The sequence below is a fragment of the Ambystoma mexicanum genome, chromosome 9 (genome assembly GCF_040938575.1).
Source record: "Ambystoma mexicanum isolate Mex_15411 chromosome 9, UKY_AmexF1_1, whole genome shotgun sequence".
In the NCBI taxonomy this organism is placed as follows: Eukaryota; Metazoa; Chordata; class Amphibia; order Caudata; family Ambystomatidae; genus Ambystoma; species Ambystoma mexicanum.
In genome coordinates, this window is record NC_090931.1 from 1,292,758,244 (window position 1) to 1,292,780,802 (window position 22,559).

A 22,559-nucleotide genomic window follows, 5' to 3' on the forward strand; every position below is an offset into this window, starting at 1 on the left:
ACATTATATTGCATTGCATTGCAAATTACATTGAATCCCAGCATACAGAATGGTAGAACAATTAGTATAGAGGAAACATTACACAGTAAATTGGCAACCGAATGGGATGACATATTATAGGTGCCAGATAAATCCGGCCACATGTAGGTTAAGTACCCTCATAAAGTGCATAAAGCAATACTTTCTAAAACAAGGCTTGTTATCTCGTGGACATTTTTTAAAACGACATTTCTAATGTATAATGTATAGTGAAATTTACATATACATTGCATATGTGTTCTTAATAATGAAAGAAGTCAAACATTTGCCATGATGTACATAAACATCCAATAATAAAGTGCATAGTGCTGTAAACCTGGTACATCTCATTTTCTACATATGCACTGTAAACCCCCAAATATGCAAATGTAGCGTTTGCTCACAATGTTAGTATGTTAAAAGACGTCCATGTTCATACACCATAATAATTCCTAAACCTCTTACTTATAAGTATCTTCACATATCTGATGTTCAAAAATTCAAAGTGTAAGGTGCCTATATGAATATTGATTCGGAAGGGCAGAATTGCTTCACTTTGAGCACTGCCTTTTCCAGCTGCATTCTCTGGAGTTCTCGAAGGACGTCCCTTCTAATAAGTGTCACTTGAGGTGATTGTGGTGATAAATATTCGTTTCAGAAATTATGCCAATGGCTTTCCATGACCAACATTTGAAACTGGGGCAGAAAAGGCGGATGCTTCTTAGAAAATACACACCCCGTTTTCATTATTTATTTTACCATACCTAAACTAATCCCACTCTATAAGAGTTGTAACTGAACTGCCACTTACAGGGTTTAAAGTGTTTTTTAGGAGAAATGAACCCTTTGATAGCAAAGCCTAGATGTAATCTTATGGATGTGCTCTGGCACCAGTGATGTATGTTTCCCAGAGTTGAACCTGCTGTCACCGCTGTTGTGTTGTGGTTGTTGCTCAACTTTTCATGACAGGTAATCATCTGTTCTGTTTCCACAGGAGATTTTCTGAACTAAAACACTATAGTGATGAACTGCAGTCCGTCATATCACACCTCCTACGAGTTCGAGCTGTAAGTACTGTATGTCTCGTGTACAATTGCTAAATGCGCGCATAGACCGTATGCGCTGCGTGCACAACATCAGTCGAATTGTTGGTGGATGGGAGGTAAACAATATCGTGCATGAGGTTATTGCTTTTCATACATCGAAAGCCATCTTTTTTTCTGAATTCTCGAATATAGTTAAATGTTAGCTACAGTATATTGCATTGGATGTGCTTTTACTGTAGGAAATCGTGGGTGGCTCGTAGTTTCCTAAAGCTTTCTTTTGGTTTTAACAAAGAGCAGTGATTTTTGGATACCGAGGCTTGAGCCTCGTTACTCCATCTTCTCGGGTTGAGTAATCCTAATTGGAACTTTTTTATATATTTTATTTTCTGAAATGTTTAGCCACGCACAATTTTTAAAATGTGGCTGTGTATTTGTATTAATTGTTAATATAAATCTATTCTTGTCATTTTTATAATTGTTATGCTTGTGTTGAAGGTACATGCAATTATACCTTTTATCCTTGTACAACGGGCGCTGCCTTCTCCCCAGAACTTACACTTTATAAACTTAAAAATAAAATAAGTGCTGAATGGTGGTCAGCGAGTATTTTGGAATAAATGTCATTTCACTTAACTGTATTTATTCTAGCAATATTCTAACTCGATACTGAAATGTCTGCATACAAAGGTATTGATTGAGCCGTTGATCGTTTGGACGCGATGAGTTTAACATTTCCTATGCAACAGTTGTTTACAGATAGTTTTTGTCGAAGGTGTGGAATATTCTCCCGGTTTTATGTATTGTTAAAATATTTAGAATCATTGAATATGTAGAACGACTAGCTCTGTGGCCCTGCCTCTTGCCACCATTTTTAACCAGGTGCTAAACTTGAGGCCGTTTGAATCCAGTTTGCCATCTTCTCTGGAAACCTTCAAAGCAAAGTGAGTTGGCATAGTCCAGGGTGGTATTCAGGTTTGCTGACAATTGTAACATGTGGACTTCAGACAAACGGCTTCATTCAAGTAATTTATTTATTCTTTCTGAAATACTTGTGTGACAGTCTTGCAGCGCAAGACCTTAACCATACAAGGTGTTACTGTTTCAATTATTTTTGTTATATGAAAGCAGTTCATCAAAATAACTCGTCATGTCACGGTTTATTGTACCGGCACACCCAAGTCAGGGAGCTCCTTCCCCCACAATGAATGTGTCGCACAATAAAGCACTTTGGTTGATATTGGGTTCTTTTTGATTAGGCCTCCAATCCGTCTCGCACACAACCCCAACAAATAGCCGGTGCCAGAAGGAACCAGACGTGTGTGTATTATGAAGATATTTACTCATTAATCTATTAAAGTCAAATTGGGACAAATGGATTACATCTGCCACCAAAGCCGTGGCAACACAAAAACAAAATGACCGTTTGTAAAGTACCAACACAGAGCTGACACTAGAATATGCAGTTACAATAGTTTCCTTTTACATGACTCGCCAATACAAGCAAAGAACAGTTCAAGGCCCACATCGAATTCAAACAGGGTTATGCTTTTCTCCGAGCAACCCTCACCTTCGAAACATCATTTAGGCTCAATTACTTTCAATGGAAGGCAGTGGCAGGGAGTGCGAACACAATGGGAAAATCGTTTTTTGGGTAGTGCTGACGGAAACAATATGGGAGACAGAAAGGTAATGGGAAAATTCGTTTTGCAGAACACAATGTTGAAATCAGTTTTGAATTATTGAGCACAACTGCTATGGGAAAGCATAGAAAGAAATGGGGAATTATTGTTTTCTACACCAAAAGGGACAGGCACAGCTTCAGGATATTAATCGGCCCACAATGGGAAAATCGTTTTTTTTGGTTGATGCTAACAAACAATATGAGAAATAAAATGCAATTGGACATTCGTTTTTCAGAGCACAACGGGAACACAGACAATTTCGTTTTGAACCTTGGATATGCACAGGCAATACTGGGCTTCCCACTCCTGATTTAACATGAAGGGGATCAATGGGGAATTTCCTTTTTACGCCCCCCTGCGCGCACACGTGGAACAGAGCTTTGGGCTAATTCTTCTGGCAAATGTTTATGGCTATACCGGCTCACAACACACTGGAAAAAGATTGTTGGTTTCCAATGCCAACAGTACAGACCCTGTGAAGTCAATAGGGGAATTAATTGATTTACTTTGATATGCTCAGGATCTACACAGACAAGATTTTTCAATGGGAAAAACACTAAGACAATGCTGAATAATGAGGCCTACACAATTTAGGGATTTTGGGTTAGTTCTACTTATAGGAGGGGCCTGTACTGGGCATCAAGGAGCATCGGGGCACACCGCTGGGACAGCAAGGGGTCAGTCAAGGATTTCCGCTGAGTCCTCCAACAGTGTCCCAAGCAGTCTGTGCCCTGGCTCTTGTGTCCACTGCAAGATAGGCCTCTCTCTGCTGACATGTTTCTCGCCCAATTTCGGCAGCAGGTCGCGTCTTGGAATTAGTGGGAGAAGTCCATCTCTGAGGCAAGCTGGCTTAGTTATAGGGCAAATGACATCACTAACTTGTCATGATTCCCGCAAAATGGATTGGTGAAATGTCACTATCCCCCCTCCCACCTGTGTGCTGATGGGACAATGGGATGGGGGTGTGCTTTGGGTTGGCAGTGGGAGGAGAGAACTTAATCGTCCCACTTTGACAGGTGTGCTCGATCTGCATTAAGACTTAAAAATCTCACCACATGGCAAATAACCTTACTTTTCACAATACATTTTTCAGCACTACATTTAAAGGCGAATCAAATGAGACTAATCTGGACTCTGCATGCCCATCCTGTGCAGAGATAGTTTTTTCCTCATTTACTCAGGAACCATATCAGTGAAAAATATGGCACTTTACAGGCGTCGTATCAATCATAATTGGCATGCTTTTATCAACTTTTTACATCTCTGGTAATCACAATAAGGTCAAAATCACATTTTCATTAATAACTTTAGTTGCGTTTATCCCACCAAAATCGTTTTAGCATGGTTAGAATGGGTTGACTGTCGGCTTTGATTAAAGCCTGGTATGACTGTTACACAGTCCATTTTATAGGATAAAATGCATTTCTACCATTTTAAAGCAATGTACAGTTTCACTACTCGTTTGCTGGACCCCACCTTTTTCTAAGTTTCACTTCTCCTCGTTGAGCACATGACGTCAGCAGAGGTATCTGTGTTTAGATTTTGCCTCCCCCTTCACAGGCTAATGGCCAAACTAATGCATTTTGTTATGGGCCTTGTGACCTGTAGGTCACAAGTCCTGCCAGAACAGACAGGGCTTATCAGTTCCCCACTGTATTTCCAATCTAAAGCATTGCATTTCTTTCTCTATAGTGAAGTACTGGCTTTGATTGATGACAACCAGGCCAGATCCGCAGGCCAGCAGGGGAAAGAATGCTGAAGGTCAGTTTAATTTCTGAAGAAACTGAACTTTCCTGCACCCAGCTGCAAATTGCCTTTTTAAACTCACATTTTACTTTTATATAAGCTCTTAGAATGCCCACCGTTTCAGAATATATGTTTGTGTCACAACTAAGTTGTCCCTTGCATACAGCTGTTAGATGAGAACCTCATAATCACACTTTTAGTGGTTTTGGTGAGCATTTTGCTTTGCAGATTGTCACCTTGGAGGAAAAAACGAAATTACATTTTATTTATTTTACACATGAAATGAACTCTGTCTCATTGCAGCTGCTGAACACAATTCTGACATCCCAATGAGGGTTCTATGCACTGATGTTTTATATGTGGGTTGGACCTCTCCATGGATTTATTAAAACATTACTTCCATGTGTCTTTTTCGCTTCCTTCCTGAAAGCCAGTTTGCATATTTTAGCATCTTGAAATCGGGATGTACTTTCTTTCCTTTATGATTTAGGTTCCCAAGCCCTTATGTCGGACCTCATTCCTGTGCAGGACTTGTATTTTGGTGAGTCTTCATAACTGACCCTGGCCTCTTTATTTCTTGCGTACAGGGGCTATATTTCACCCCACAGTTCACACCCTTGTGGCTCTTTGATTAATACGACAGAGAAGAGCAAGGAGAGAGTGGGGTGTCCATTTTATGTGGTCTGGGTTAATTCCAGGGATCTCCTTTAGAGCATGTCTGCTCTTGTCCTGGTCCTGAGGGAGTGGCGATCTGGTGTGCACTCCACTCTTTTTGGATTCTTTTTAGGTTTTGATCCTGGACCCCACCCTTTTCCGGCAGCTCCACCTCCGGCCTGTAGAGCAAAGAGTTATTTAATCTGCCAAGAATGAAGGAGAGGTTAAGTATTAAATACAGTACTATTTTCCCCGATAGGGATGTGAAATTTGACAAGACACATGACATTTTATGATACATTTTTAGAACATGACCATTATTGTTTGTAATAACTTCAAAATGAGTATGTTGTTCTGCTCCTGTAAATGTGTAATTTTCTCCATCCGGCTTCACATTCTTTACCTTTTTATTCTTCAGATGGTTCCGGGGCTCTACTCTCACTGGGTACTTCAATCAGTTGCAAGTTCAGTCTGGGATGACAGTTTTTCAACTGATGGAAGAGAAATGGGATCACATCAGTTTGTTCTCCTTTAAGGATGCAGATCTTATAGGCGACAGGTGAAATTCTATCTACAATTTCAAAGACGCTGTACCAGGAGGGGAGGAACTTCCACTCCTTGGTCTGGGTCCTCTGGAAATTGTACAAGTAGACCCTGTCTCCTACTTGGTACTCTTGCTTGGGGGTCTTTAAGTTGTAGTGGGTTTTCATCCCCTCTGCCGACTTTTCTAGTTTTCGCGAAGCGTAAGCAAAAGCATGCTGAAGGTGTTTTCGTAAATTGTCAACATACTCATGGGTCGTGGACGCGTTGGTCAGGGTCTGTTCTTGAGTTCTGTAGAGCAGATGCTGCGGTAGTACCATTTTTCATCCAGTCAGCTCGAATGGTGATGTTTGTGTCGCAGAAGATGGTGTAGACCTGATGGCCATCAGGACAAGTGGTAATCTGATGTCCCAACTAGGTCCAGAGTCCACCACAAACTTCTTCAGGATGCCCACAATAATTTTATTGTACCTCTCAACTCTCCCACTCGATGCTTGCCGGTGGGCAATGTGGAGTTTTTTCCTCAACCCGAGTATCTCCCACATCTTTCATCACCTCACTGTTTTTTTTTTTGATTGATTGATATTTTATTTCTTTCGCGTTCGTACACAAGTGTTTCAGAGCGCGACTTGTGATGTGTTGGTTTATTGGAGTTTTACCGTGATTCTTTACTATGGTCAATGTTACAAAGGCCTTGTAATAAATGTGTGTATATTTTTAATATAACACCTGTCTGGAGAATTTGTAAGCGTCCTTGCTTTGTGTGCTCATTGCGGGCTTTGTCACCCTCACCCCTCTTGAGACCTAGTCTTGACCGCCGCCATCGCTACCGTGATTGGTCTGGCTTGGCTAGAGGTTACCCTGTTCCAAGACACTAGGCTGGCCTTCTGAACCTCTGCCCCTCCAGGACAATAAAATGACTTCCTCATTCTGACTCAATCCTTTGGGGAAGGCCGAAACATGAGAAGATGTGATTGATCTTTAGGGCAGCAGCTGTTTCTACCTTGCAATTTGGTGCTGGGAGACATTCCACCCTCTTGATAAACAGGCATGTCATGATCAGCATGTACTTGTTTCCTCTAGAGGAGCGAATCATGGGCCCGATGAAATCGACTTGCAAATCCGACCAAGGCTTGTCTCTTCCCCTTTTCTGTAGGGGAGCTCTGTATGCAAGGGAACGTGGCTGAAATTGAGCAGACACAAGATACACCTTCAAGTATTGGTTGAGGTTCTGACCTATGTGTGGCCAGTATGCGACATCTCGCAAGATTTCCAAAGTTTCATGAAACGTGTCTTCCTCATAGACTTTGTGCAGGGCAAGTAAGGTACACCTCCGTGTTGTTTTGGGACTTTAGACTTTGGTCCTCGAAACAGTTATCTTGAGCAGAGTCATGCAAGTCAGCCAAACCTTGCGCTAGCGGACTCTTCTTGTTTTGGCCATATCTAACCTCCACAGGAAAGCCTTGCTTGGACAGAATCCAGTAAGTAATTCTGGAATTACTCGCGTTCCCTGTTCGGATTCGGTCACGTTGACAATGTTGCAAGGGGTTGGTGAGGAGTCTCAACAATGATGTGCTCCCCTGGATGAACGAGGTGTAATTCTTCAATGCCCACACTGTTGCCAGGAGTGTTTTTTAACAATGTTTGAATTTTTCCTCCACAGAGGACAAAGCCTTGCTCGCATACGAGATGACTTTGTTGACCTTGCCGTGCTTTTGGTATAATACTGCTGTTAAGCAAGTATTTGAGAACCCGGTTTTCAAGAAGAACTCCTTGTTTTTTTTTATAGGGCAAGCCAAGCAAGGCTCTTGGGAAAGGCTTCTCTTCAATTGTTTTATTGCCTCAATTTGCTCTGGACTCCACTCCCACTTGACCCCGGCCTTTAGTAAATGGACCAAGGGTCGTGTGACCTCTGTGTAGTCCTCTATGAACATTCTACTATAATTAGTAAGTCCAAGAAGGCTTCTTAGTTCACGCAGTCATAGGGTCTTTTAATTTCATTAAGGCTTCCACCTTTTTCGCTTGGGGACTGATAACCTCAGGTTTGATTTCATCCTAAGGGGCTCACGCGGGTCTTACACCACTGTGCCTTCTGAAAGGACAGTTTTGCTCCGGCTTTCTGCAACTGGGTCAGAACATAGCGTATTTGAGCTATGTGTTTCTCCACTGTTGAGCTCTTAATTAAAGCATCGTCTACATAGGCTCAGTTTCCCCTTTTGTCCAAATCGGTCATGGCCTTATGCAGGAAGATGTTAAATTCGCTACCAGAGTTTGTATCCAAAGGGTGTTCGGATTCACGTGTATTGCTGCCCCCGAAGGTAAAGGCAAGTCTTTATTGGTCTTCCCTACTCACAGGTACTGTCCAGTAACCATTGTTCAGGTCAATGGCGGTATACACCTTTGACCCTTGGATCTGGGCCAGTCCCTGATCGATGTAGGGACAGGCCATCTTGACATGTGGACCCATTTATTGAACTCCCTAAGGTCTGTGCAAAGTCTCCATTGAGTTTCAGTATCCCCAGTACTGGGTTATTAAAGGTACTGTGGACTGGACGAATTATCCCACAGGAGTTTTTTATAATCTCCGAGTGACTCCATAGACGCAAGAGGCAACCATTATTGCTTTACAAATACGGGAGCCATGTCAGGGTCCGCTGGTATGGAGGTTGAATGCATCTCTGTGCGACCAGTCATACGAGTCCACAGCAAAGATCTCCTGAAAATCAAAAAACACATTCTTCAGCTTCTGCTTTTGCTCCTCAGTCTCACAGGCATCAGCGAGGTTGGGTTGATTTGTTCCTCAACCATCTGCCTAAAACCTGGAAATGCCTCAGGTTTATCAATTTCGGCGGTATCCTCCAGTTGAGTGGAGAGATCTCTTGTTATGGTGTTGGCCTGGACATGAGATTTCAAGTAGGGGAGGTAGTCACTGTTGACTTGAAATACCACCTCATTCTTCCTGATGTCACAGGTTACCTCTTCCCCACCATAAGGGCAGGAGGAGTACACCAAGAAATTCCCCCTTTGCCGGTTGAAAATCTTTTCCGGAGGGATATCGTCGTCACAATTGTAAGTCATTTGGAATTGCTTCTATGATCTCATTCCCTAATTCAAAAGAATAATGTTGCCCATCAACTGCCATTCCAATAAAGGTGTCCACGCCCAGAGTCCTACTTCTAGAGTCGCTGTTATCCACCAATAGTCTAATTCTATCATGTTCTAGGTTCTACTAGTGGTGTTGGATGTAAATACAAACCTTGCTGTTGGAAGTCCTAATTCAGATTTATATAAGCGCCCTTTTTTTTTAGGTTCTGTCGTTGTTTCATTTTTGGGGGAATTGTGATTTGTCATACCTGTCCTGGGATGGTGAACTTCAACTGCATACGGCAGCAACTGAGCTGACAGAAATGCTTTCTTAGTGTTGTCAAAGCCCATGTGGTTACCCCCCCCCCCAGTCGAGACCAGGCTTTGTAATTAATTAGGTCTGAATTGATTGAGAATGTCACTACCCAAGTAAATGGCGGGGGGGGGACATCTCTCACAACCCAACAATTATGTTCTATGCTTTTGTCACCAATGGAAATTTTTAGCATGCACCTGCTAGGCAGGAGATGTTTGGAATTTGGAGTTTCCAGGCACATTTCCCACTTATCAATTTAAATGTGGGAATGGTCTGATCTTTTGAGAGTTTACTGAATAATGCTTCACTGATTAAGCTTGTTCAATTATTCAGGCATACTTGGCGAGAATAGGCACCCGCCCATTTACCTGAATGGGGAAAACCAACTGTTCACCCTTTTTCTGGATGTCAGTCAAACTTTCAGCTGATTTTTCATCATCTTTTGTCATGGTATTTGGGTTTTCTTCATATTGTGGATTGGTATAACATTTCAGAGTATTCCCTTCCAGTATGCAATGCCACTTCAAACTGGGAGGAAGGTTGATTTAAAAAAATGAAGGGTTCCCATCACCAGTTTGCTCTCTTACCGAGATGACCGTGATGTCTAGGACTTGATTGTTCCTAAAGTGAAATTCGATCTGGTCAGACCGTTGTTCATTCATGTGGCATGTGCCATTTAAGCTCACATAATTTGTCATTTGTTTTAATTTGATTGGCCGGTTAGTCTGAATCCAGAGGACTTTGTTCACGCAGTCAATCAGGGCTGATAAACCTTCAGAGGAGGTCATTCCCCAGTAGACAAGGTGTGCCCTCTGGAGTAATGACTATCACCGGGTGTTTCACTCTGTCGCACAATTTTGATCTCCAGATCCACAGTCCCCTCGACGGAAATATCATTTCCATCGAAGTTTTGGCGTCACCCAGGAAGAGGAGTGTGGGGAATTGTGACTCCCCTGATAATGCACATTGACCCGGGACCTTGACAGAGGCATAACATCTTCCTTCCCTCTCTTCAAGGGTGCAGAGAAAATTAGCATTTTGTGCCAACATGGCAGTACACGTTTTTTTATTTTGAACTCTGACACTGTGTGATCTTGGACAGTTTATTTTGTCGGAAGCCGGGAATCTGTAAAGAAAATTTTGCACCCAGCAACAAACGGGCTAGGGAAGTCCCCTTTTTCCACAGATTCTTTGCTGTCCCCCTGTTCCTGGAGACAGTTGCCTGGACCTGTTTGGGGGGAGGATCCCTCATTGCTTTCAGAGTTATCTGGGTGACATTGTTGGTGTTGAGGAATGGGTGGCTCTGGGTCAATCTCCATACTTACCCTTTCTAAATTAGGGTCTTTTGGGACCCATTTTTCCTTGAGAGGGATCCCCCCATCCCTGAAACCTCCAGGGATTCCTCCCCTTCAAACGGGATGACATGGACTTCATCCACGAAATGGGTTTTCTTTTGCCATTGATTTCTCCTACTTTGTTCCCTATGTTCCAGCTTTTCAGGGGTAGGAGATTTGGGTTCAGAGGTTTCTAGGGATTTTTCTCGGTTGAGAAAGGACGTTTCCTCTAGGGCTTTGCATCCCCCTACTCCTGGGCTGCCTCCTCTAGAACCTGTTGGTTGTCGGTGTTGTCTCCCCGTCATTACCCTGGGGCACCAGACACGGAGTGTTGAGCTGCTCTGGGCAGCCATGTTAATTTGAAGGCTCTGCTGAACCCTCAACATGCGACCCAGGTCGTGGGTCAAACTTTGAACTTGACGCTCCAGTTGAGACTTCCTCTCCGGTTGGTATCGGGGCCTGGAGTCATACCTTTGCTGCTCTCGGAAGGGGTAGCTATCCCTTCTCGGAGAATAGCTTGAGTATTGAGGGTTTCCCTGATAACCCTTCATCCTTGGTCTCCTTTCTCCCTGATTTGGCGGTCTATTATCCTGAAAGTGAGGAGAGAGGGGAGCATTGTTCTGAAAATTGGGGGTTGGAGGGTATCTGGGAAAGAAACTGAAGTTGGAGGGTGGAGTATTTCTTCCCTCCTGAGGGAATCGTTGAGGGAGGTTTCCTGGGCAGTACTTACCTGATTGGACACCCCACAACCCCCTTGTCCTGGGGGAGTCATACATACCCCAAGATGGATGTTACCTGTGCATCTCGGGCTGATATAGTTGGCAGTGTCAGATGGAGCATTTGTTGGGTACCCTGTCATTAGAAGGAGTATTTTTAGCGCCTCTCCCATTTCGAAGTCCAAAATAGGGGTACTCTTCACCTCTGCCACCTTCGCAGCAGTGGGTGTATTAGATGGTTTGGATTGTTTGGGTTATTTTTGTACTCAGCTGACTTTTGGACTTCATAAATCCTGGTAGCCTGTTCTATCACCCAATCCAGGGTCCTTCGCTCATGGAAGTCCCTAACCAGTTCAGTCATTATGTACTTAGGGGGTGCATGCAAATAAGTATTAATGAACTCCCGGCTATTTGTGCGCACCCGTCTAGAGGTCTGGGTAAATGCCCGCTTCAATTCTTGCACAAAATCTCTAGGGGCTTGGTCCTTTCCACAATGCAGGCTATAGCATGCTTTGCGGGCCTCCTGAGGGTCCCTGTGCACAGAGAAATGCTTTAAGATGGTCGCCTTATAGTTGGACCATCTTTGGTGATCTTGATCCTCCAGCCCAGCAAAGAAGCTGAAGTATTCCGGACAGAATGTCCATTTCACAAACTCCATAGAATTGTGATTTTGTATGCCAAATGACGTCCTCATCTGGTCACAAAATTCTAAATGCTCCCATACTGAGTGTTTGGCATTTTTGTAATATGGTGTCATAAAGCTTCTGATGGCTTTCATTTGCCAAATTGGTTCTTTTACAAGACCTCTCTCCTGTTTGGCTGCCTTCTTTTTCCCCCTGCATCCGAGTCCACTCGCCCTCTGACTCAGAGCTGCTACTGTTTGTGCTCCACTCCCTGTCCTCTAGGTGCTCCCTGCCTCCCTGAGACTTGGAATCCCTCCCAGAATGACAGGGTTCGGTCTCCTCTCCCCTGTGGTACTGTGGGCTCTCTGGGTCACTCAGCTTGGTCTTCTCCTTTCGCACAGGGGTGTACTCCTCCTCCTCCTCCTCATCCCTTCCTCTGGGTGTGGTATGGTAGAGAACTCCCCCCACCTCCCTGAATGTGTGAATGTTTTCAAGATGCTCTTTTGAGGCCTTGACTCTGGTTCGTCTGTCTGCAAATCGGACCAGGTGGTCCCTTTGTAACTTATGTTTCTGCTAGTCGAACTCCCTGACCTTCTCATCATAGGAGCCTTCCTGATCAGAAGTATCTGCTAGGGTATTTTTAAATCTGGATAAAGATGAGTATCCATCAATATCTGATAAGGACTGACCACCTGCTCAGTTATCCTAGGCCTCATTGAGTCCAGAGCCCCCATGTTTCCCTGGTCTTAAACTGGCAGGCATGAAGTTAGCAGCACCCTGTGCATGTTATGTGGTGAGTTGGCTTTGAGGTCCCTGGTAAAGAAGTCTTCACACCGTGGTCGGAGGGTGCCCTTGTTCGGTGTGCCTCAAAGCCTGTTTGTATCTAGTAATTTCCTTTTCATATCTCTCGGATTTATCTTTCTCAGCCCCTATCTCTTGTTGATAAACAGAGGCATGAGTTTTAAGCTCTCCTATCAGGGCTTGACTAGCTTCTATTACTTTGTTTTGTGCCACCACTTTGCCACTGAGTCCCCTTTTCTCCTCGCTTGTATTATATGGGCTTACTCGGCCCTCTTCCTTTGCAGGAGACTAATCTCCTCACTTTGTGCATTTTTGGCCTGTGTTGCCTGCTCTAGGTCAAATTCTGCTTGCCTCACATGTCCCATTCGTTTTTCATTTTCTATCCTAATGTCCGTCAGTACCTGAAAACCTAACTTTCGAATGGATTGTCCTCCCACGTATTCCTCATCTTATGATTCGTATCCCGTCATTGCTGCTTCAGAAAAAATGTTTCACCAGAGGGCGCTGTGTTCAAGGCTGCAGAGTCTAAGTCCCTCGAGCGTTGCCGTCGAGCGTTGACGTCATCTACTGTATAAAGGGCTCGAGCAGCGCCCGTTACCTCAGTTCCGTTTTTCCGACGCAACTGCTTCATGTTGCGAACAGCGCATCAGATTTTTCCTCGACAGTGTCCTCATCTACTCCGAAGACAGGGTTCAAAAAATGTCTGAAGTGTGGTAGGAAAATGTTAATGACCGACCCCCATCGGAATTGCCTCTGGTACCTCAGCCCAGACCATCGGGTTGACGAGGGCGGCTCCTGTCAGGCCATGTCCAATAACGCTCTTAGGGAACATATAGGCAAGCTGGCGGTGGGGGAGGAAACGTACAAGTCTTCTAATAGACAGAAGGATTCGGATGAATCCAGTCAAATCTCTTCATGAGTCGAGGAGGTCGAGATCAAAGAGTTGCTCGGAGAAGTCTTCCTGGTCTTTGACGGAAAAAGTCAAAAAAGCGACATTGCAGGTCTTCTTCCTCATCCTCCTCTCAGAGGAGAGCAACTTATCAATCAAAGCATGATTCCCCAGATAAATGGGAGGCCTTCAGGGCTTCGATGCTTAAAAAATTCGAGAAAGCAGCCCAGACCCCCCTCGAAGTGGCCGCGTGGTGATCATGCCTCTACCCACTCTAAAAGTGATAGAGGAAAATCAAGATCTAAACACGCGAGCGTTGAAAAGGAGTTGAGAGTGTCTTCGCGGGAAAGTTCCCCGACGCCTCGTACTAAGTCAAAACCTCTGGTGCATAAATCAGGGTTGGTGGAATCGAAGTCGAAGCCAAAACTCGACTCTACACAGTCGACCATAGCGTTGAAACTGCTGACGAAAATGGCGTTGACACCGTTGGCTGTATCGAAGCCGTCTTCGACAGCATTGAAGCCTCTTTCGACATCGTCGAAGCTAGCGTCTTCTTTATCAACTCCTTTGTTTCCAAAACCCAAGTCGACGCCATTATCCATACCTAGGTCGATTCCACCTTCTTTACCTGAAAACATTTTCCATCCTCAACCTAGACAGGAATTTTTCAGATCCATGTCATCCATATTTGAACACTCCTCTGATGAGGATGTCACTTCAGCTGGAGTTAGGTTTGGAGCCGGAGAGGTCCCTGAAGAGCTAGTGTACCCGAATTCTAGAATTACAGATCTTTGACTGCCTCCAAAATGCCAGTGGGTTAGACACTTCACCTGAAGTGGATTTTGAAAGACCAGACCCTACAGATCATGCTGATCCCAGTTATAGGAATCTTATGTGAAGGGTTTTTGATTTTATGGTTTGGAAGGCAGCTTCCCCAGATTTCGACCCGGATGACATGACCGACATTCTGAGTAAAGGTCCTTTAAAAGATCCTGTTTTGCCATTCCATAAGGCACTACAAAAAAGGGTGATGGCAAATTGGAATACTCCTGATTCTGTTTCAGCAGTAAACAAAAAACTTGTATCAAAATATAGGCCATCTTTATCAGGTCCAGAATATTTATCTAAACAACCCTGTCCGGAAAGTCTAGTGGTTCAAGCTGCAACCTCCACTAGGCAATCAGCTTACCCATCAATACCACCAGACAGGGATGAAGTTGATGCTTGGGCCAGGAAAGTTTTTTTTCTTCGAGCAGCATGGCCCTTAAATCGACTGTCACTTGTACATTAGTAAGATTTACGTATACACTGTGGGACTGCATGTCATCAGTGGCTGAACGCATCCCAGAAGGTGAGGAACTGGATGGTTTCCTGGCTATAGTGATAGATGGTAAAGAGGCTATGGAGGAATGCCTTCAGTCAGGACTGGACACTGCGGATATTGTAAGCAGGTCCATGGCATCTAGCACAGTCCTACGCAGGTTTGCATGGCTAAGAAAATCTAGTTTTGCACCTGATGTGCAATCTAGATTACTTAATATGCCCTTTGACGGCTTGAGGTTGTTTGGCAGCAAGGCAGACGAGAGCTTGGAGAAGCGGCAGACCTCAAAAGTGGCAATAAAACCACTTAGTGCCACTATAAGACAACCTCACTCTTACGCTGGCTCATCTTCCTGAATAGGGATGTAGCGGTATAACAGTATACCGTTAAAGATGCCGTGAACCACTTAATTGAACAATAATAACCGTTTATACCGTTCATACCGTAAAGTGTGCTTTTCAATCTGATTTGGAAAGGCTGCAGTAAGCAAGTGCTGCGCAGTCTTGGTCTTGCACTGTTGGATGTGCCGTCTGCCAAGTAGTTTCAGTTGGAGCAGTTTTTAATGCCATTCCATAAACCACACGTGCCTGACACAAAATCAATATGTTAGCAATCGGAAGAATAGGTACAGTGCCAAGAAGGAAAAGGGTTTACTTTGGGTTGGCGGCTTTGGGGTTTATATATTTATAATGGATAATGTTCTCTAAACATATGGCAATGGGGGATTTCCCTGGTTCTATCATTGAATTTACATATAATAAGTCACACTGCGAAATTCACTCATCTCTGTGGGTATTCCCTGCTGCCATACCAAAGGGTAACATGTCCGTGAGTACTGAACACCTTTTGGCCCGCAAGTAAACTAAAGGCTGTAACGTAAAGAGAGTGCGTGTGTGTGTGTGTGTGTGTGTCTGTCTGTGTGTGTATATGCGCACAAGCGTATACTACCATCAGCCTCCATTGATCGGTGGCATGCAGGTTATCAAGATGGCAACATGTTCATCTTCACCAGTAGCCAGTGGGGGAGCATAAAGCCTAAATGACCACTTAAGAAAAGCTATTCAGTTTGCTTTGCCAGTTGCAGCAGCCCCCCCTCCTCTCCACACATGTGTTTGTGTTTGGTGGAAGCAAGGCATTTCAGTGGAAAGTATGTTGAAAAGCCCAATTCTGGCCCTGGGTGCCTGGTTTTGTTTGATGATAAATCTGTCAATTTATGACCTTTTTAGAAAATATTTGTTAAGATTAGTTAACTCCACCTGCTATACCGCGATAACCATGATATACCGTCATTTGGCAAGAAGGTTATCGTACCGTCATAAAACTAATACCGTGACAACCCTATTCCTGAAGAGTCGCCCTTTTCGCTTCTATTCCTCTTTTGGAAAAGGGAGGGGCCAGGCCAGTCAGAGGCCAACAAAGAAAACCCTTTCGTGGTGGAAAAGGGAGAGGTGCTAGATAAGCCGCAGCAGCGGCTAATACCTCCTCAGCCACTTTAAGGTCTTCACCCACAAGACACCAGTGGGAGGCAGAATCACTCGGTATCTGGATGAATGGCAGGGCATTACATCAAATGCCTGGTCACTAGAGATGGTGATCCATGGTTCTGGTCTTCCTTTTCATCAAAGACCTCAAGATCATCCACCGGGAGCCAACTCTGTAAAAATTCCAGACCCGATCCTTGTGCAGGAGATTTTAACCCTGCTAGAGAAAGGTGCAATAGAACATGTACCTGTAGCGGAGAGGAACAAGGGTTGGTACTCCCCCTTATTTTCTCATCCCCAAAAAGGACGGAGGATTGAGACCCATCTTGGACTTAAGAAATTTGAACAAATTCCTCAGGAAGGACAAGTTCAAGATGCTGACCCTTTCTCAGATCCATCAGGCTCTTCAGCTTCGGGACTGGCTGGTTTCATTGGAACTTCAGGATGCTTACTTTCATGTGCCAATCCATCTCAAGCACAGAAAGTACCTGAGGTTCGCGATTGGTGGTTCTCATTATCAGTTTCGGGTTCTACCATTTGGGCTGACCTCCGCCCGAGGGTTTTCACCAAACAGATGGCGGTGGTGGCAGCGAGTATCATAAAAAGGGGATTCACGTCTACCCTTATCTGGATGATTGGCTAATCAGGGCGAGTTCACCCGAACGAGCCAAGGAACATCTGGCCTTGACCTGCCACTTCTTGCACAGTCTGGGCTTCTCCCTCAATTACAAGAAGTCTCAAATAATTCCAAGCCAAAAACTCCAATTCATCGGAGCAGTCCTGGACACATCTTCAGAGAAAGCCTCACCTCCCGAGGAGAGAGCTCACCACATTCTGCAGATGGTAATGAAGTTTCAAGATGCCCAACATCTACCGGCATTCGACTTTCTAAGGTTGCTAGGCCTCATGGCATCCTGCATTTTTCTGGTGCCAGAGGCCAGATTGAGGATGAGATCCCTTCAATGGGCCCTCAGGACTCAATGGTCCCAATTTTCGGGGGAGATGTCAGATCTTCTACAAGTCTAGACCAAACTGGCTCAAGATCTCCTATGGTGGGCTTGCAAGGAGAATATCCCCAAAAGGGAACCTTTTTGGCAACCATGGCCGGAGATGACAGTAGTGACGAACGCCTCACTCACAGGGTGGGGAGCCCACACCAACGATCTGACAATCAACGGTCGTTGGTCTCCATCAGAGTCCAAACTACACATCAATCAGACTAGCGCTGAAGGCCTTCCTGCCCTCTGTACGGGGAAAGAATGTTCCAATAATGACGGACAACACAGTGGCCATGTACTACCGCAACGAAAGAGGAGGCGTAGGATCACTCCCACTGTGCAGACAGGCAATGCAGCTCTGGTTCTGGGCAATGCAAGAAGGAATCTCTATCAGCAGTTCACCTAGCCGGAGAGCTAAACACAACGGTGGACGCTCTGAGCAGGCAGAGCAGTCTCCCACAAATGGGAACTAGCTCAGGAAGTCCTTCAAGAGATCTTCCCCCTTTGGGGAACCCCTCAAGTGGATCTGTTCGCGACTGGTGCCAACCGGAAATGCGAACTGTACTGCTCAAGGGAATTTCCTCCAAGAGGAGCTCTAGGGGACGCGTTCGTAGTGGACTGGATATTTCCATTTCTTTACGCATTTCCTCCTGTCACCGTGATTCCTCAAGTGATCAGGAGGTTGAGAAAGTTCAGGAAAACCATGATCATAATTGCCCTGGATTGAGCCAGGAGGACGTGGTACCCGGACCTTCTGGACATGTCCATCTGTCCTCCAATACGTCTTCTACAAAGAGAGGGTATTCTTTTAGCAAGAGGAAGGTCGGGTTCTCCATCCAGAGATCAAGACACTCAGCCTTCACGCATGGTTTCTGAGAGGCTAAGCTATAAGGATTGGGACCTCCCGGATGACGTAATGGAGATTTTACTTTCGGCCAGAAGGCCAGCAACAAAATCCCTGTACCGTTGTCGTTGGAACAAGCTCAGTAACTGGTGCAGGGATAAGAATGTGGATCCATTCCTTTGTAATACTCAACAGTACTTTCTTTTCTCTTACACTTAGCTAATTTTGGGCTCCGAGTTGGTACTAAAAAAAGGATATTTGGCAGCGCTATCCATCTTTAAGCGCTCCTCGGAAGAGGTGTCCTATTTTAAAATGCCCTTAGTCATTCAATTCTTAAAAGGATTGACAAATGTGTACCCTCCGCCACCTTTTCAGGTGCCCATCTGGGATTTGAATTTATTTAGTCTTAAAATGTCTCGTGTGCCGCTTTCGAACCTTTACTTTCTTGTCCATTAAGACTTTTCACTCTTAAAAATTTTTGTTGGTGGCTATTACATCAAGCCCGCAGGGTAAGTGAGTTGCAGGCACTGTATTGTAAGCCTCCTCACACCATTTTCCACAGGGACAAAGTTATTCTAAAAGTCAAACCATCTTTCTTGCTAAAATAGTTTGATTTTCATCTGTCACACAAAATTACCTTGCCTTCATTCTTTCCTCCTCACGTTAGTAAGTAAGAGGAAAGATTGCATAGACAGGACCCCAAAAGGGCTCTCAGTTTCTATATTTCCAGATTGGCAAATCCTTGACAATGTGTCCAACAATTTTTCGGTATACTGGACGCAAATTAGGCCTTGGAGTGTCTAAACAAACTCTATCCAGATGGATAGTTTTAGCAATCTCTGAATGCTATAAATTGGCTGGAAAAGAGCCTCCAGATGGATTAAGGGCTCATTCAACGAGAGGTATGGCAACTTCCACAGCTCTTCAGAGGGGTGTCCCGGTGCAGGATATTTGTGCTGCGGCCACCTGGTTGTCAATGCACACCTTTGTGAAGCACTATTGCTTGGACTCTACTTCATTTCAAGGAGGACTATTGGCAAAGGGTGTCCTTCATTCAGTCCATAACTAACATTTCTAGTACTCCCACCTCCAAATTTATCACTGCTATGGGAGTCTATCATAAGATGAGGAATATGTGGGAGGACCCAATCCATTCGAAGAACAAGGTACTTACCAACTGTAACGTTCTTACGATTGGATGTTCCTCCCACATATTCCTCATCGACCCTCCCAACCTACCCCCCCATACAGTCTGCCAGTTGCACTCTTAACTTCCTTAAGAGCCTAAGGACTTAAAGACCTGATCGGCTGATGCAACCATGAACACCGTAAAAACAGAACTGAGGAAACGGGCGCTGCTCGAGCCCTTTATACAGCGGATGACGTCAATGCTAGACGGCGGCCCTCGTGGGACTTCGACTCCGCGGCCTAGAACACATCGCCCTCTGGTGAGAATTTTTTTTGCCTCCCACGTATTCCACATCTTATTATAAGATGTGGAATACGTGGGAGGAACATCCAATCGAAAGAACGTTACAGTTGTTAAGTAACTTGTTCCTCTTTTCTCCATGTCCTTGACTGGTACACTTCCTGACACAGGGCACTTTTCCCCTGACACAATTTTCTGTTCTCTTCGCTGAGGTGTTCTCTCTGTTTCAGAGCGTTCACATTCTGGCACTCCTGATCGAATTCTGCCTGGCATTCAACCCTCCTTATGATCAACTGGGTATTGTCATTTTTCTGTTTAATTTGCATTTGAAATGCACAAATGTCTACTAAGCAGGCTGTATTGTGCACCACTTCCTCACTTAATTTTTGTTGACTCTGATTCCCAACCCCTTCTTCATATACCTCTCTGTGCAGAAAATTGGGGCTCTCGCTCTAAATTCGTTTGCTGCTGTGCCACTAACTCATCTTTTAGCTGCTAAATAATTCTTTCTAATTTTAAATCAGAATTTTGGCTCTGTTGCACTTTTTCCCTTAATTGTTTTAATTCTCTCTGTGCTTGATCCACAAGCTCAGATTGGTTTTACACAGAGACTACACTCTCCTGGTATCTTTCTTCCATGAGCACCATATGGAAGTACATATATGCTGTGAGCTGAGTTATTTTAATGTGCTAATCTCTGGTGGTCTGTCATATGAGTTCTGCACCTACTATGGTCTCTATGCAAGGATAAATTCTCAACCCTGTTCATGCTTAGTTTGTATTCACAAAGATAACTCAATCTTTATCTATACACACCGCTCTGAAACCCAGGGTACAGGTTTGGATGGCGCCTTCACAATGCAACACAACTTTCTATCAACTAAAAGTAACCATACTTTCAATGAATAGTCTGCTCTACTGCACTGTCACGAGTGCAAACTCTCTACCAATCCCGTGCGAGCCCCCAGTTTTGTCGCGGTTTAGTATACGGTCACACACAAGTCGGGGAGCTCCTTCCCCCACAATGAATGTGTCGCACAAGAAAGCGCTTTGGTTAATATTAGGTTCTTTTTGATTAGGCCTCCAACCAGTCCCTCACACAACCCCAACACATACCTGGTGCCACAATGGACTAGGAACCAGGCCTGTGTATTAAGACAATATTTATTAATTAATGTGTTAAAGTCAAATTGGGACAAACGGATGACGACAGCCACCAAAGCCAAAAACACCAAAAACAAAATAACTTTTTGTAAAGTACCAACACAGATGACACTAGAATATGCAGTTACAATAGTTTCCTTTTACATCACCCCCAATGCAAGCAAAGAACAGTTCAAGGCACACATTGAATTCAAACAGGATGTGCTTTCCTCCCAGAAACCCTCACGCTCCAAACATCATTTACGGTCAATTACTTTGAATGGAACGCAGTGGCAGGGAGTGCGAACACAGATGGGTAATGGTAAAATCGTTTTGGAATTATATAGCACAACTGCTATGGGAAAGAATAGAAAGAAATGGGGAATTTGTTTTTCTACACCAAAAGGGTCAGGCAGGGCTTCAGGATACTAGTCGGCACACAATGGGGAAATCTTTCTTTTTTTTTTTTTTTTGGGTAGTGCTCACAGAAACAATGAGAAATAAAATGCAATTGGAAATTCGTTTTTCAGAGCACAATGGGAACACAGGGACAATTTCGTTTTGCACCTTTTATATGCAGAGGCACTACTGGGCTTCCCACTCCTGATTTAACATGAAGGGGATCAATGGGGAATTTTATTTTTACGCCCCACTGCGCACACACATGGAACAGGGCTTTGGACGAATCCTTCTGGCAAATATTTATGGCAATACCGGCTCAGAACCCGCTGGGAAATGATTGTTGTATTCGAATGCTAACAATTCAGAACCTTTTGAAGTCAATAACCTTCTGTCTGCTATCCAGGAATGGTGTGCCGCCAATGATCTCTGCCTTAATGCCAGTAAGACTGAGATTCTCCTCATCGGGACACCTGCTCCCGCTTTTCCTGTTGCTCTCTGGCCGGCCTCTCTGGGTCCCTTCCTTTTCTCACCTCTGAGGCTAAAAACCTCAGGGTCATCTTCGACCCACTCTCTCCTTCTCTTCTCACATCTGACGTCTCTAAGAAGTCAAACTACTAGCTGCACCTCCTGAGAGGTATTCTTCCCTTTCCCGCCTTCCCCCAGAATCTCACTGTCTCCAGAGCTCTGGTTCTTTCTAGGCTGTACTTCCAAATCTACCTGCTTCTGCTCTCCACCCTCTGCAACTCACCAGAACAAGACTGCAAAACTTTTCCTTGGCCTCAAGCCCAGGGATCGTATCTCTCTAGGACTGAAATCTCTTCACTGGGTCCCAGTGGCTGCGAGGATTAAGTTCAAAACCCTCGGCATTGTCCACAAGGCTTCTGGGGTCAATACCGCCAACTCTCCCTTCCTAAATATCTTCCTTCTTGAGCTCTTCGCTCATCTGCCTCCAACTCCTTCAGGGTCAGTCGTTTATCCAAGCAACGAGTTGGTGGTCGATCTTTCTTCGGCTGGGGCCTCCCTCTGTGACAACTTCCCTGAAACTTGAGGAGAACCATCTGTGTTTAAGGAAGCACCTCAAGACCTTCCTCCTTCCACTTTGCTCCTGCTTTCCTCTCCTTACTGAAACTGCACTGGTCACCTGGCTACTCTCTGATCTTGGGCCCTGGTCCCCTCCCCGTTAGCTGTACCCATGCAGTGCCTCCCGGGCAACCCCTGCAATTGGTGGGCTGTTTCTGTATCCCTACAGTCCCCATCAGCTCTTGACACTTGAGTCTGCACTAACTCCTGCACTTGCCACAAGCTGGCCGGACTTTTAACTATTGTTTTTATTTATTTTATGTACTTATTAACTGTTGATCCTGTGTATTGCACTGCCCCCTTCCCCTTCCCGCCGACACTTTCCCTCCCCCCACCCCTGCACTTGGGCAATCTCAATATCACCTCGCCTAGTGAGATTGTCTTCGTCTTCCCTCTGTTCCCCCTCCCTTGC

At 44.7% G+C, this 22,559-nt stretch overlaps 1 protein-coding gene across 1 annotated transcript in view; it reads left to right on the forward strand.

Moving 5' to 3' along the window:
* The window catches only part of SNX4 (sorting nexin 4), a 1,088,579-nt gene that overhangs the window by 659,217 nt on the left and 406,803 nt on the right, over positions 1–22,559 (forward strand). The window contains exon 7 of the mRNA XM_069616639.1: positions 1,013–1,085. Within this exon, the coding sequence (XP_069472740.1) occupies positions 1,013–1,085 (73 nt within the window). The remainder of the gene's footprint in view (positions 1–1,012; positions 1,086–22,559) is intronic.